The sequence below is a fragment of the Heterocephalus glaber genome, unplaced genomic scaffold (assembly GCF_053883595.1).
Source record: "Heterocephalus glaber isolate CG9 unplaced genomic scaffold, H.glaber_assembly_v1.0 deba00001472, whole genome shotgun sequence".
NCBI lineage: Eukaryota > Metazoa > Chordata > Mammalia > Rodentia > Bathyergidae > Heterocephalus > Heterocephalus glaber.
This window is the reverse complement of record NW_028258315.1, coordinates 38,154,805-38,171,256: the sequence shown is the minus strand read 5'-3', so window position 1 is coordinate 38,171,256 and position 16,452 is coordinate 38,154,805. Positions and strand designations below refer to the sequence as shown.

General features: G+C 38.7%; 2 protein-coding genes across 17 annotated transcripts in view; one reads left to right on the top strand and one right to left on the bottom strand.

Annotated features, from left to right (window-relative positions):
* The window catches only part of Usp6nl (USP6 N-terminal like), a 303,422-nt gene that overhangs the window by 183,841 nt on the left and 103,129 nt on the right, over positions 1 to 16,452 (bottom strand). The window contains exons 1-2 of one of the 4 annotated variants that reach the window (XR_015439470.1): positions 14,482 to 14,614; positions 10,151 to 10,256 (exon numbers count right to left, since the gene is read on the bottom strand). The exons of 2 other annotated variants lie outside the window; for them this stretch is intronic. The gene's annotated coding sequence lies outside the window, so the exon portion shown is untranslated. Of the gene's footprint in view, positions 1 to 10,150; positions 10,257 to 14,481; positions 14,647 to 16,452 lie in introns of those variants that run through there. One more of the 4 variants, XR_015439469.1, reaches the window with a different exon arrangement.
* LOC147826323 (uncharacterized) overlaps positions 14,356 to 16,452 on the top strand; it is a 48,508-nt gene continuing 46,411 nt past the window's right edge. For all 13 annotated transcript variants that reach the window (XM_087181962.1, XM_087181966.1, XM_087181960.1 and 10 more), the window contains exon 1: positions 14,356 to 14,932. In XM_087181962.1, coding sequence (XP_087038088.1) covers positions 14,371 to 14,932 — 562 coding nt within the window. In that variant the 5' untranslated portion in view covers positions 14,356 to 14,370. The remainder of the gene's footprint in view (positions 14,933 to 16,452) is intronic.

The following is a 16,452-nucleotide window of genomic DNA, read 5'->3' as shown; positions in this document are numbered from 1 at the left end:
AGTCCTACATTTACCCAATCATGTGAAGCATGTTTCCTTTCAAGACATTTTTCCTAAATACTTCTAAAATACACTCAATACATTAAAATTTTTGTGTTTAGTTCCTTTCATTTGAGTACAAAGCATCATCTTGTACCAGTACTGCTACAAACTTAATCCTACTATTAATCTTATTGCTAAGATTTACATTATGTCTTTCGATTACTGTGTTTTTAAATGAGGCATTTCAGTTCTACTAATGCTATATTTAAACATAACAATGGATGTATGAATGCTTGCCAAAATCTAATATATAAAATTCCACTAAAAAGATCAGACTTGATACAAAATTCACACTGTGCTACTTTATGTAAAGCATCCTACATAAATGAGTCAGTAAGTTACTTCTCAAGAGGAAGTTTTAAAAAACTATTTCTTCCAATCACAAAAGATAACAGTTATTTTCTAAATCAATTAAGAAAATAACATAATAAGGCTTTCTGCTTTTGAATCACAGGGTAACAATTCTTGAAGAAATAATGCTAGCCTCCTCTACAGACTTTACTCATGTCACATAATATACGTAAGAAGTACACATTTACAAAAGCTTGCATCAGCACTTGTATGCACAGCATGGCGCATACGCTGTAATTAGCAGTGGCATATAATCACATTTCTGCCACAGAATCACCCAACACCCAACCCACATACTTTCGTCTTTATCTGTATGTTGGTAAATGATTTCCATTTCCAGATAACCCAGCTATTCCAAAGAAATCAGAAGTTGTATGGAAAATCTAAAACAATATATAATCCACATGTTAGTTTTAGAATACACAATGGAAGTTTCTTATGATAAAACTTTTTTGGTGAAGCTTGACTTGAGACCATTAGATTTGCTTTCCCTCCTGGGGATCTCTGAGGTGGAACATTCTGACATGGAGCACACTGAGTAAGAATGCCAGTCCTGTGTTACAAGTATACAAAGTAGATTAAATGTTTACAAATGACCCAGGAACCCACTTACATTTATACTTGTACAGTCTAGTTTCTCTGCTATGGGACTTTCCCCTCCTTGTTTGTATTCATATCAACATTTTTATCTTAATTTTAAAATTCCCAAATGGTAACATCAAAGTACTATGTAATGCTCCCTTCCTCCCCATAACCATAAGGAGCAGAATAAATACTCATTAAAGGATTTAAGCTTTTAAGACATCAAGAGTTTTCTCAGCACTGTAGTGGGTGAGGTGGTGCACACCTGTAATCCTAGCAATTTGGGAAGCTGAGGTAGGAAGATCACAAGTTCAGGGCCAGCCTAGGCAACTTAGGGAGACCTTGTCTAAAAAGGGGAATGGGGGGCGAGGATCTAGCTCAGCGGTTCCTCTGCCTGACTTGAAAGCACAAGGTCTCAAGTTCGATCCCCAGTACCAAAAAAAAAGGGGGGCAACAGAGGTGGGGATATAGCTCAGTGGTACAGCCCCCTTGAGTTTGAGTCCTAGTACTACAAAACATAAGGGCTTTCTCAACACTAAAATACTTCACTCAAAAATACTAGAATAATAAAACTTATACACACTAGATTTATAATCCTACCTTCACAGATGTCTTATAGTTTACAAATATGCAACACGTGTTAGAATTAATGTAAAATGTCTGGAGAAGTTCTTAGAAACATTTATAAATGACTTAGAAGTGAACTCACTTGTTCAAGATTCTTTATGCTAATCACAGCTTCAAAATACAAATTCCCACTGCATACTTTCAAATTAGTCTACCAATTCATTTAAGCAAAAAGGCATTTCAGTAGTAAAAAAAAAAAAGTGTGTTCAAATTTCCTGTCTCCTCCCCTAAACACTACCCTTTCCCACTGGACAAAGAAAGAAAAACATTCTTACTGTTTTGCACCCCATTCAAGAGAGAAAACATAATGCGTGTTAAATCCACAATTTCACAGAAAAGGTATACAGTACTGGGATATTTCTGCAAAAACTGGCATATAACCTCATTTTCAAACATTTTGGCACTGGGGGTGTGGCCATATGCCTTGCTGGAATGTAGGCTGATTGCTTCAGTTCCAACAGGAGGTCATTAAGACCACAAAGTTTGCCTGCATCCTCCTGCACTGCACCAAGGCAAATGTATTGCCCAGGTAGCTGCTAAGCCAACTTCAAGGGTTAATCCTGATTCTCAACTTACTTGGACTAAGAGGTACCTGGATTGTGAAGGCACTATCCCACCAATAAATTAATCCACTGATAGTTCATACACAGATGAGCTATTCAGAGGTGAGACCTAATGGGTCTCTGGGAGTATGCCTTTAAAAGGTATATCTGGTTGATCCCCAGTACCAAAAAAAAAAAAAAATATGTATCTGGCCCAGGAATTTAGCTCAGTGGTTCCACTACCTGCCTTGCCAAGTGCAAGGTCCTGAGTTCAATCCTCGGTACCAAAAAAAAAAGATATATCTTATCCCTGGCCAGGAAGCAGTCAGTTTTCCTCCACCATGTTTCTGCCTTGCCATGGACCTAAAAGTAATGGAGCTAGCCAGCTATGGCCTGAAATTTCTGAAACTCGGAGCCAAAATAAATCTTTCCTTCCTCAAATTGTTTATGTCAGGTATTTTGTCATTATGACAAAAAGATAAAACAAACACACCAATTCACATAACCAAATCACATCAAACTCAGCAGATTGCAGATCTATGAGCTATAAACAAATTTCTGTGGTACGCCACTGAAGTTTTGTGTTTGTTACAAGATTACAACCAAATATGACTAATACAGAGAGTAAAGATTTTAACTTTAAAAATAAATTGTCAAGTTAAAAATGACTGTATTTAAAAATCTAGCCATATATTATTCACAAACATATCTAAACAGGAAAACACACAGAAACTGGAAATAAAAGCATTAAAAATGTTTATTATGCAACCACCAAAAGGAAGACATGCAACTATAGAAATTCACATGTGCTAGAGTATATACTCAAAATGCTCATAGCAATGCTGTATGTAATAGTAAAAACACTGGAATTTTCATCAAAAGAGTGAATATTATGTCATCTTTATAGAATCAAATATTATGAAGCAGTGAAATGAACCAAAAGTACGCATATAAACAAATAAATCTCACAAACATTGATGGCTATATTTACTATATTTATACATATACATATATACAATAACACAATACCAATGTATTGCTTAGGGATATCTACATATGTAAGTTACTCTATAAGAACCAAGGGAATGGAAGACCACACCTTAAGGCTGATGGTTTCCTCAAACCAGCATTAGGATGGGGTAGGGAGAGGTCATCCAGGAGAGGAATGATAATGTTCTATTACTTAAGCTGATGGAGAAGATGGGATGGACATCATTATGTTAGTCTTTATGCAAATATATTACACAGCTTTTTGTATAAATGTTATATTTTACAGTATTCTAATGTGAAAGGCAAACATTTTCCCACAAAATTCAGAAAGGAAACAGTTGTAGCAACTCATTTATTTCTTAAAAGTAAAAGACAAATACAAGTGATAGCCAGTTCTACCACAAAGTGGAAGGCACTTTTTATGCGAAATGATTTATGATTAAACATTACCCATGTATAGAAGCAGCTGGCTACTCTAAGAATCATATCATTTATACTGTCTGATCTCAGCTGTCTGACCACTGAAGATTCTGATCTCACCTTCACAGCTCTATAATCCTAGCTCATTTTCTAGTATAAAGTCCCACAGCCAGTTTTCCCCAACTATTTAACTGCCATTCCCCTCCCCCCACCCCATTTCCAAAAAAAGAGAGGGAGGAAGAGGGAAGGAGGGAGAGAGGAAGGAAGGGAAGGAGGGGGACATGGAAGGAGAGTGGTGGGGGGAGAGTTGTAATAGCAAAAAATTATAGAGTTGGGGCCCGGGAATTTAGCTCAGTGGTTTTGCCACCTGCTGTGCAAGCGCAAGGACCCAAGTTCGATCCCCAGTACCGAAAAAAAAAAAGAAAAAGAAAAAGAAAAATTATAGAGTTGGGTACGGTGATGGATGGCTATAATCCCAGCACTCTGGGAGGCTGAGGCAAGAGGATCGCAAGTTTAAACTCAGCCTAGGCAACTGAGTGACTCAGTGAGACCCTGACTTAAAAAAAATAAATAAATAAAGGGCTAGATATTAGAGAAATATCTACCTGTGCCAACTCCCCAAAGGGAATGGGATCATTATGTACTGAAGGGGGGGGGGGGCTGGAGATATAACTCAGTACAAAGACCCTGGGTTCAATCCCCAGCAATAGAAAAAGAAAATTAAATGTTCGATAATAACAGACCGACTGAACTGTTCATTTACATGTAACAGACTCTTCTGAGTCAATTTAAAATGTCACAAAGAAATTTAATAAGGATCACTCTGCAATGCACTTTACATAATGTTATAGTCAACAAGAAGTGTCAGAAGTAGTGCTTCATCCAAGTTAAATTTATTTCTTTTAAGGCTTATAAACCAATACTTAAATGATTATAGCTAAGATTTTAAATTTAAAACAGACAAATAATAGGGCCAGGGATTTAGCTCAGTGGTTCTGCTTTCTGCCTCGCAGGCGAAAAGTCCCGAGTTTGATCTCCAGTACAAAAAAAAAGCCAGAAAAATAATATACAAACTTACTATGAAATCAACAAACATTTACTGAGAGGCTCTCAGGAATTCTAGGCACAGCAGACATAGCCATGAACAAAGACAGTATCCTCTTGGAATTTACTTTGTACTAATTCTAGTACCTTTCTTTCTTCAGATTCACCTATGTATGTCAGGGCAGATTCCCCAATGTCTTCTCATTCTAAATAAAGAAACAACTACAGCCAGTATAAAACTCATTATTCATTGACACAGAGGTCTTAAATGGAAACAAAGCTTTTGTACATTGGGCAGGGAGGAGGGGCACATGGGAAGGGCTTAGGAAAAAAAAAGAGGCAGGAGGTATCCTATACAGGTGCAAATTCCCTAAGATGAGTGTTATGTGTGTCTAAAATGTACCAATAAATGTTTTGCTATAATAAAAAGACACACCACTATAGTTTCACAATTCTCAGGCTTTCATTGAACAACGCTCTTTCTGCAATTTATACTCCCTAAAACACAACACTAAATTCCCAGTTTGAATAATTTTCCAAGCACAATAGAAGTACAGCAAATCTATCACTGCTAGAGTGAAAGGTTATCCTATTCACTAGATCAACAAAATGCTTCCTGCTCATAAGATCAAAGAATGAGATGGACCAAGGAGCAAAAAGAGAATCCTTTGGTTTCATCATTTTGTTTACACATGTATGTTAACGAAGCATGAGATAAGAATGAGGTCCAATTTCTCCTTCCATGGGGAGAATTTAAGTTAGGTTTCCAGAAGGACTTATCAAGTTCTAGTAGCTTTACAACCTGGTCAGCATCCCAACTTGCAGGTACTGTATTTAGAAAAGCAAATATTCTTTCCAAGTCTTCCTTGCTTGTATCAGTTATACAGAGTGCCTTTCAAAAGTGGCTTATAGGGTCAGGGATGTAGCTCAGTGGTGTCGTGCCTGCCTGGCAAGCTCAAAGTCCTGAGTTTGATCCCCAGTAACTAAAAAAAAAAAAAAAAGTGGATTATAATGCAAGACCCTGTCTTAAATATATGAATGAAAGAATGAACGGGGAAGTAGCTCAGTGTGAAAGCCTTGGGCTCAGTACTACCCCAAAAAAGTGGCTTATAATATTTGCCTTATGCACTGTATAAACCATATCAGAACTGTACATAATGCCTAAGCTCTGCAGATAACAGTTAAAATGGTAAATATCTCTGGTTTTCAAGACCCTAACTTCATTTAAAGAGTCAGTTAAAAACTGAAGACTGCCAACTATAATAATGAATGCTATAGAAGACACCAGGAGGGAATCTATTTAAAAGGTAGACAATTCCAAGGCCCATCTTCAAGGAATGTATATCTAGTTAGATTCTAAACAAAGAATGTATTTGTCAATTTATTAAATATTAATTCAGCTCTACAATATGCAAAAACTACTCCAGTGGCTTACAATAAAACAATCAGGACAAACTTGGTCCCAGGTATCCTTCAACCATTTAGAACAAACATACTAAAGGAAACTGGACCGAAGTTGGAGTCGAGCCAATACAGGCTCACTCAGCTCATTCAAAGGCCCTATACTTAATGGAAATAAAGAGAGTGATAAACCAAGGTGTACAAATACACAGATTTGAAGAGAGAATGGCAGTAAAATTGGAAGGATAAGATGGTGGTAGACCAGTGATGGCAAACCTTTTAGAGAGGTAGTGGTAGACTGTAAGCCTTGCAAGGAAATCACTCAACATATGAAAAGTCCTAGATGCAAACATGTTATAGCCATTAATCAGTTCAAGGAATTTACATCAAATCATTTCATTTCTCTGACACTCAATTTTTACTTTAAAGTCAGTTAAAATTCCCAACCCGCCTACCACTGGAATTTTCATGGGATTATCCATAAAAAATGCTTTATTAAGTGTTTCAAATAGTTGATACATATATTAGTACTGATAACTAAGGGAACTGAAACACAATTTTATAGTTCTCTTCTCCACTATATTATTTTTGAGTTTAACTTAATTAAATGGGCATAACTAGATCAACCAATAAATTACTACAGTAAACCAAGTGTGAGCTAAAACTGATCTAAAATATTTTTTAAAGGGGGAGGTTAGATTGAACACAACATAAAGTCATAGTGACTGCCAACAAAGAAGTAGTCAAAGGTAATCAGATGTTTGAGGGGAGAATCGAGATGGCATTCTTTAGTCAATCCTCGGTGAGTACAAATCACCATTCTTAGAGGAAAATTTTTGTTATAGTTGAAAAATAATTCCCAAGCAGGTCTGGTAAACAAGCTTAGAACTCAAGCTGATAATAAATCATGGAGTCAAAACAGAATGTGATATAAATTGATAAGGAATAGGGCTTAGTATTTCTAAAAGACAATTTGTAAAACAAATTTCTTCTCATCAATTAGTATATAGTTTGAATACTAATTTGAACACGTATCTTAAAATGCTGCTTTAAAAATCAAGTTCTATTTTCCAATAACTAAGTATCAAGTAAAAAAAAAAATGAAAGTTACATAAAAGGCAAAATACCTGACCTGCATTTTCAACAAAGGTAAACCCGTTACAGATCAACACTCTTGCTTGAAGACAAAGAGCTGAGCAAAAGATACATAATAAGTATAGTTTTAAATTTTTTTTTTTTTGGTACCGGGGATCAAACTCAGGTCCTTGCGCTTGCGAGGCAAGTGGCGGAACCACTGAGCTAAATCCCCAGAAATAAAAAACATCAGGGATCTAAACTGGTACCAACACTTTGAAAAAATGTCTAAATATGTCCATTAGTCAACAGTTTTATTCCTAAAGATATGTAACGAGGTTCACAGCAACTTTATTACAGTAGCCAAAAAACTGAGAACAACTCAAAAATCTATTAAAAGTAGAATGGATAGGGCCGGGATTTAGCTCAGTGGTTCTGCTGCCTGCTCCACAAGCCCAAGGACCCAAGTTTGATCCCCGATACAAAAAAAAAAAGTAGAATGGATAAATAAATTGCGATATATTCATGTATTTGGCTCCCACTAAGCTGACAGTATTTTCCAATAATGGACACTACAATATTTCTTGTCCTACATGCTCTTCCAAAGGAATCTTGTCTCTCCCCATAAGAAGCAGAATCCATTTCCTCTTTTAAAGAGTAGGCTTACACTACTGCCTCAAAGAACAATATGCAAGGGAAATAATACCACATAAACTCAGAAGCTAAGTAATAAAAACCAACACAGCTTCTGTCTGGCTCACACTCTCCCCCTAACCCCTCTACTACTCGTCTGCCTTCTCCTTGGAATCAGCCATATTACTTATGTTGTGCAAGCTCAGGCCGTACTTACTCTACAAGGCCACATTCAGATTCTATCATCAAACACCAGACATGTAAGAAAGCCTTCAGACAGAGAGTACTAGGCCCAAACTTCCATCAGCCCTACCCGAAACTAAATGAAGCAGAGACAAGCATTGCTCAAACTGCAGATTTGTGAAGTAAGTCAGTTTTAAGCCACTGAGTTTTGAGGCAATTTTTGTGCAGCCACAGTGACTAGGGCAAGTACTGGGCAATAAAAGAAACATGGGCAGCATACCTGAAATTCAACGAGATACAATGTTGAAAGATGCCAGGTGCAAAAAGGTGTATATAATATACTATTTTTTATGAAAAACTAAAAAATGCAAAACTATTCTATAGTGACAGAAAAGTCATTGTGACTTTAGACAAGAAAGGAAGATGCTAATGACTGGGAAAGAATGTGATAGAGCCTTCTGGGGTCCCCAAACTGTTCTGTGTGTTGAACTGAGTATGATTACATAGTTAACTACATTTATAAAAATTCTTCAGCATGTATTTAAGATTAGTGCATATTATTCTTTAATTTTTTAAAAAGGGAAAGAGGAAATAGTATCAAAGAACTAACCTAACAATGAGGAGTAACCAACCACACCAAGTCCAAGAGAGAACAAGAATCTATAGTGGAAAGCATAGCACCCTGGGGCTTCTTTATTCCTGCAAATGCCTCCTTAATCAAACAGGTGTCTGAGACTAAATTGCACGTGGATAGCCTTGAAGGCTATGAGGGCAAAATGTCAGAATACAAGAATCCACCAAATGAGCCATCCTCTACTTTGGAAGAACACCTCAAAAAAAAAATGAATCCCAAAAGGAGGATGAAGGGTAAGGGGAAACTTGAAAGTAAACAAAACCACCCCTTGCATCTTACATAGACTCTCAAAAGAAAAAAAATCTCAATTTGGATAAAAGTGATCCCAAGTGCCTGGCAAAGCAGTGGAAAACTCCTTATTGCCTTACCTAAACCTTCTAAGTAATTATTAAATAATTCTAAGTAATTACTTCTAAAACTGCTTTTTCAAACACCATGAAACTTTTTGATAAATAAGAAAAAAACATTAGTCAAAGGTACAGTTACCATGTTTATTAAGTCCAAAGAGAAATGTGCAACGCTAGAAATTTTTAATATATAAGTAGAAACCATAAAAAGCAGCATAGTCTAGCTGAAAAAGAACAAAAATAATATTCTAAAAGTGAAAAGCATAATGACTAAAATTTAAAACCCCGGAAATATATTTAAAAGCAGATTCAATACAGCTGTATACTAAGTTAGTAAACTAGAAGACAGCCCAGATGAAAATATTCAGAACAAAAAAGAAACATAAGGATGAAAAAAATAAGAGGTGAATTACAGTGGGAAGATCTAACATTGTATAACTGGCTCCCAGAAAAATTAAGAGCAAGAAAATAGGGAAACCCAAGTGATGATGGCTGAGAACTTTCCAAAACTGATGAAAGACATCAAGTTATGGTGTCAAAATGTAGAACTCGGGCCGGAGTAATATTTAGCTCAGTGGTTCTGCCGCCTGCCTGGCAAGCACAAGGTCCACAGTTCGATCCCTGGTACCAAAAAAAAAAAAAAAAAAAAATGTAGAACTCAAGAAATAACAGAGTAAGAGGAAAAGGAGGAAGAAGAAAGGAGAGAAGGAAGGGAAAAGAGGGGGGAAATGGTAGAGAAGAAAGGAAAAAAAAAAGAGAACAGGAAGAGGATCATCTAAAATCCAAAGCCAAAAGGAAAATCTTAAAATAACTGGAAAAAGAAACAAATCACCAACAAAGAAGTAATAAACTGCAGATGACTTCTAAATACAAACACAGACATCAAAATAAAAGCTCTCCGGAGAAGATACATAGCAATTAGATATATACAGATGAATCTCCAATCTCTCAAGAATGTAGGTGAAACAGATATTCTCAAACAAAAAGAACATTTGTCAATATTAGCTCCACTCTAAAGAAAATACTAAAGAGTGTTCTTCAGGCAGAAAGAAATTATTTCAGAAGGAAGGTTAGTAACACAGGAAGGAATGAGGAAAAGAAAAGGCAGTAGGTGTAACAGGATAATAACAGTAAAAACAACAGAAATACTGTATATCTGTAAACTTTTTCCTATATATGCATTTTAAAACACGGTAATCATTAAGGAAGGATGAAAATTGAACTAAATGTGTATCATTGTTGTTTCTGAGACCGGGTTTCACTATGTAGCTCAGGCTGACCTTGAACTCACGGGAACCCTCCTGCTTCAGCCTCTCAAGTGCTGGCCTTACATATGTGCACCACCACATCTGGCTGAACTAAATGTTCGTAAAGGTCTTCCATTGTCTAGGAAAAGGGAAAAGTCTCAATTAATATTATACTTTGATAAGTCAAGAATATATTGTATATTAAAATTTCTCTTTTTTTGGTACCGGGGATCGTGTATATTAAAATTTCTTAAGTAAATACTACAGAATAGTAAGAGAATATATAGCCCCAAACTAATTTAAAAAAAAAAAGGAAGAAGCCAGACTTGGTGATAAATCCCTGTAATCCCAGTTCTTAGAGGCTGAGGCAGGAGAATCACAAAATTGTGGCCAGCAAGGACTAAACAAGTTAAAAGCCAGCCTGAACCTGAACTTGTCTTAAGGAAAAAAAAAAAAGAGGAGGAAATAAGTTATTTTTTAAAAATCAATCCAAAGCTAAAAAAAAGTAATAGGTGAGACAGATTTCTAATTTTTAATCATTTGTGCCAATATAATTACATAGCCAATATATAATTGGATAGCCAATTTCAGCTATCCACAAATATCTTTATAAATTTTAGTCTTCCCTGCTATTCAATTTTTCCCTATTGTGATTGACTTTCCAAAATTTTATTATCTTACTACAGATATACTACTAAGCATTAACATGTCCAAAATTCAAACAAGATTAAACAAGAGCAAAAAGCTTAGAGAGCCAACTGACTTATAAATACTGCATTAATTCTACAATAAAATATTAATTTGCCATCACTGCTCTATATAACATTACTAACAGCAAAATTAACATATTAAGAAGCTTTAAAATTATATTCTTTCACTTATTTCATGAAAAACAGTACTCTCATATTTTTAGTTCACTTGCTGATTCGGTCAAAGGAAATTCCAGGATAAAATTTTAACTTTTTCTACATTCCGATCAATGTCAGCAAGATACAGGTGCAATGTGTAGTACCTCTATCACAAAATAACTAAATTATCTCTTTAAAGCAAAAACAACAATCAAAACATAAACCCTAGAGCCAATCTTGATCTTTCTATAGCAATTGAAAGCTGAATATTTATTAAATATTTTTGTTTTACAATTTTGCCAGGAGTATGCATCTTAAATAAGCCAGTCCAAACTCCTCAAAGGGAGAATGCAATCAAAATACTACCCAGATATATTGTAAAGAAATCAAAGAATTAAAAGTCTCTATTAAATACATAATATTTAATCCCAGTTTTAGAGCCATAAAAATTAACAAGTAAACTAACCTGTATAAAAGTAGACACCAAAGTGTCCAGAGAGTCATTTGCAGGTCAAATATGGTCAGGGTCCAGCAGGCTGACTCCCTTTCTGTGATGACTATGTAACAAAAGCAAACCACTTCATTCGAGTGACTAGAAAATGGTGCTGGCAGCCTTCTCTTGAAAATCAGACAATAGCTATCCATGGAGTCCAATTCTGTAATTCCTACACTATGAGAGGCTAGGGTAGGAGGATAACAAGTTCAAGCCTAGCCAGAGCAACACGGCAACACAGCAACTTAGGATCAAAATAAAAAGAGCTGGGGATATAGCTCAGTGTGCAGGCCCTGGGTTTAATCCCCAATGCACCTCCCCCCAACTGTTTACAGGCAACATAGGGAACTAATACATAAACATTCTTATGCAACTCCCACAATAATCTCCTTAGTTCTACTGAATGTATGGTCTTTTCTCACCTTCAAGACTTCTCACTCCCCTATACCCCTTTTCACCTCCTATCCCACCTCATCCTTCAGGAAAACTTGCCCTGACTCCTCCAAAATCAAGTTAAGGGTCCTGGGTTTTACGTAGTTCACTGTGCTTTACTTGAAAAGACTCATCTCACTTGTTGAAAACAAGGTAACTAACACGAATTCTGGGGTTACACAGAAGGCACTCAAATATTCACTGAATAAACCAATTTGAATTTATAATTCCAATTTTACAAAGAAACAGGCTTCCAAAAATTAAGTACAGTAATTTACATGAGATGATATAACCTGGAAATATGTCTATAACTCTAATTCCCAAATCCTAATCTCCCACACTAGCACACTATACGGAAATGTGTTAAAATTCAGATTTCTTACTATTTTTGTATTGACTTCCACTGCAAAAATGGGCGACACCTTTTTAAAGGGAGAAAATGTGTTTAATTAAATTACATCTAAAATTGGAATCTGCTTTTCAAAAATCACAATGAGGGCCAGGGATTTAGCTCAGTGGTTCTGCCGCCTGCCTCGCAAGCACAAGTTCCCGAGTTTGAGTTCAATACCCAGTACCAAAAGAAAATCACAATGAAGGGACAAACTGTAACTAACTTTCAGTGGTCTGAATTGCAATTACAAAACAAAAATGGTTCAAGTGAAACTGCAAACATAAACCAAAAAAGTGCAATCACCTGTCTCTACCAGAAGTAGCAATTCTCAGAACTTTATTATTCTCTTTTGCCAGCTTCAAAGGGCCCGAACATTCCTCACAGTTTTTAAACAAAGTACTTGTGTTTGTTCTCAATTTGAACCTACTGGCCTTTTTTTCACCCATCTTTACTTGCCACAAAATGTAACAGTTATTTAACACAGACGGCAAACGCAGAACAAGGGAAGTTTTGCTTAGCACTGAAGACCCAGATGGGATCTGCTGTGGCTGGAAGCGCTATCGGTTCCCAGTAATGCTTAACGACGATCAGTCAATTAATACATAGTGCCAAATTTGACCTTTCTACTCACAGGCTCGTTCAACCAAGTCAGCTGTCCTCAGTAGGGACCTATCTACATCACAAAACGTAGTTAAAACTGGTAATGAGCTATCCTTACCAGAAACAGGTACAACTGGGTTTGACAGTCTCTAGCTAAAAAGTTGAGTAGGCTTGACAGTAAGGCTCAGGGCCCAAATTCTTAATGCTTGGCAAATGACGGGTCTTTGAATGCCTTTGTGACAACTCATTAATCCTTTAAATACATAATCAGCAAAGGAATCTCTGTTAACTCAGAATACCTGTACTTGCAATCAGGTTCTTTTTCCTTTACAAGTTAATTTATACTCGTATTAGTACAATTTTTTTTCTCTCTTTTGGCTCTAACCCTGGTCCTAACATTCATCTTAAATAATGAACTACACCGTATTTACAATATTTATTACAAATGAATGGCAAACTCGAAAATACTTTTGTTAATTTTAGGGTCAGAAAGAAATAAAAGCAAATTAACTAGTGTTCATTTTATCCTGCCTAATGTACTAATTCTTACATTATGATGACGTCAAGAAAGTAAAAAAGTACCCTAACTTCCCCTGACAGAATATCCGAGATTCAACATGTATAGCAGAGAGTTGGCCAGGGAGGGTCCATCTTGAAAATTCTGTGCAACTTTTCTGATCTTTGAAGTATCAAATATCCCAAAGACTGTATTATTTTTATAAAAGGACTGACACAGAACTGAAATCATTTTCCTCCACCTAGTAAAATAGGACAGCGTCCCCACTTTTTTTTTCCATTCATGTCTCATTTCCAAAGACGGGGTATTGCCCCAATTCACCGAGCCGTCCCAATCGTGCTAAAGCCTTCCATCTGAAGAGCATCCGCAGATTAAAGGGAAGAAGGGTAGGACGAGGGGGAAGACTCGACCTTCAAGTTACAGAAACATCCACTCATCGATTCACAGACTTTTCTCATTTTCAGGCATTAAAACACCTGCGAGTAACCCGTTCTCACGCATCAGAAATGCTGCACTACTCTACAGCTGCAAGCTCCAAACTATTTTGCAAACTTTGCAAAAGCGCACACATTTCCAGGCTTTTCGAATCCCTCGCTCAGCCCATCCTCCCGTCCCTGGTAGAAACAAAGTTCCGCCGCATCAAGGCAATAATTTAAAAAGAACTAAGTTTTCCTTGGTCCTGCCCACTTGGACTCTGGAGCACTCAACTGAAACTCGCTAGGGAGACGTCTCCCCCGGGACCGAAACTCGCACGAAGGGGAGGCGGGCAGCGGGTTCCGCCTCCCCGGGAGCTGCGAAGCCCTGGGCCCTTTCCTGGGGCCCCTACCCGCATGCCCCCCGCCCGCGCCCGCCAACCTGCCAATCACTCTGCAGACCCCCACCCTCGAGCGGGCACCCGCGCGCACCCCCGCGCCGGCCCCTCCAGGGCTGAGCCCGGAGCCGCCGCTGCGTCCCCTCCTCCCGGGTCCGGGAATGGCGGCGTCCGGCTCCCCGGGGCCAACTCTGAGTCCAGGCTCCAGGAGCGCACCCCGGGAGCTCGCCGCCGCCGGTCTCTTGCGGCGACGGAGAAGGAAAAGAAGTTACCTCAGGACGGTCCCGTCGGCGGAGGCTGCGGGCAACAGGCAGGGCTGGCAGTCCCGGGCGGCCGAGCAGGTCCCGCGCGGCGGCGGCTACTGCAGTGCTCTCCGCCCCATTGTTTCCCTTCCAAGAGGATCCCGGCGAAGCCGATCCCGGGAACCAGGAAGTTCCCCGGCGCGACACCTCCTGCCGCCGCTATGGAAACGGCCCCCGCCTCCCAGGGCGGCTTGCCCGGGACCCCGCCTCCGCGCCGTCGGCCCCGCCCGCCTCACCGGCCGCCGCCAACCGTCGCCGTTGCGGCCGCGGCTGCCGCCATCTTGGCGCGGCGCGGGCAGCCCATTCCCGGCGGCACGTGCGCGCCGCGCGCTCCTGCTAACGGGGCCGCGCACCCAAAGCTGCAGGTGGAAGCTGGAGCCCACCAGGCCCCTTGACAGGAAGCCAGCTCCCCTGACTGGGGGTGAGTGGGTGGGGAATCTAGAGCGAGGCTTCCGAGGCATTGCTCGAAAACGACAGACATTCACGTGTCCGATTGACTGGTCAAGAGAATGGTTGAGACCTGGGAGGTAGTCCATGGAGTAGGGGGCACATCATGGCCCAGAGAGCCACACTGGCTTATTGTTCTTACCCGGCCCGGCTGCTTAGGCGTCAGACCTTGGGCATTAATTTACTCTTTGCCTCTCCTTCCACATTTCATCTGTAAATTGGGTTGATAATAGTACTTGCTTCACAGGGTTGTTACTCAGAACAAGCGACTGTTAGTGCAAAATGATCATCTGTTCAACAGAATGGCACTGCTTTTGACATGAGTCACGCTTTTGTCATTATTCGGAAACTTACACCGAGAGTTCAAATCAGCACTACTTTAAGTAGGCTACTGTGTACAATCCTATCGCTGCTTAAAACTTATCAGGTGTTCATCTTTGTCCCATCTTTCTCTAGGTCAGCTTTCCTTTTTTATATCATGGAAATTGTCAAGAGTTTTAACCTCCACAGTCTTCCATTAAGGGCTGCCATAAAAAGGTGAATGATGTAAACTTTTCAACACTGTGATTAGCTGACAGTTAAATGACTTGTTCAGGAGAAGCTACAAAAATTAGGGTGTGCAAGTAACTAAAAGACTTCATATCCTTGTTTCAAGAAACTAGAATTACTAAAACTGGCAATTCTGTGCTGTTGTCATTCTCTCTTGCCCAGGGTGAAAACTGACACTAAGAACTGGGTGTTATGCACAGTGACGATGGAAGGAGGACACAGGGTCAGTCTCTTCCCTAGCTCACAAGCTTTCAGAACTGCAAATGATTAGGTCTTAAAATTAGAAGGTAGAGATCAAACCTAGGTCCTTGAGCATGCTGAGCACTCAAGCATTCATCTACTGAGCTACATCCCCACCTTACACACTTTATAAGAAAACATAAGTTCACTCTTCCCTTTGGGTCTTCATTTAAACCAAATTTGCAAAGACTAGTTATGATTTTTTACCACCCTGATTTTTTAAAATGGCACAACTAGTGTTAGTGATACTTGATTTGGTGAAAAAGCAGGTCAGAAATTGCAAAGATAAGGACATTTTTTTTCAACATCCAATACTTCTTCAGAAGTTATAGAATTCTCATATTAGCAATTACCCAGACTGAGATAGTCTCAATTTCTGACTGTGGTCCCCACTGGACCCAGCACATTGCTTTGTACTCTGAAAGCTCTAAATAGACATTTACTGAATTAAATTGCTTCTGTGTGTTTGAGATTCCATCACTTGACACCTTGGGAATGACAGAGATGCTTATGAGATGGCACTCAAGGGACATCACTATAAACCAGAACCCCAAGTTACTAGTTAATGAGTTAATGGGATTTTGGAAGACAACCCTGGCCACAGGCTTATTTGGCAAGATGAAATAGAAATTTCAGATATTTTTCCATAAATTATATGAGTAATTCTTTATTTTGGACTTAATTATGACCATCGTTGGCTCAATT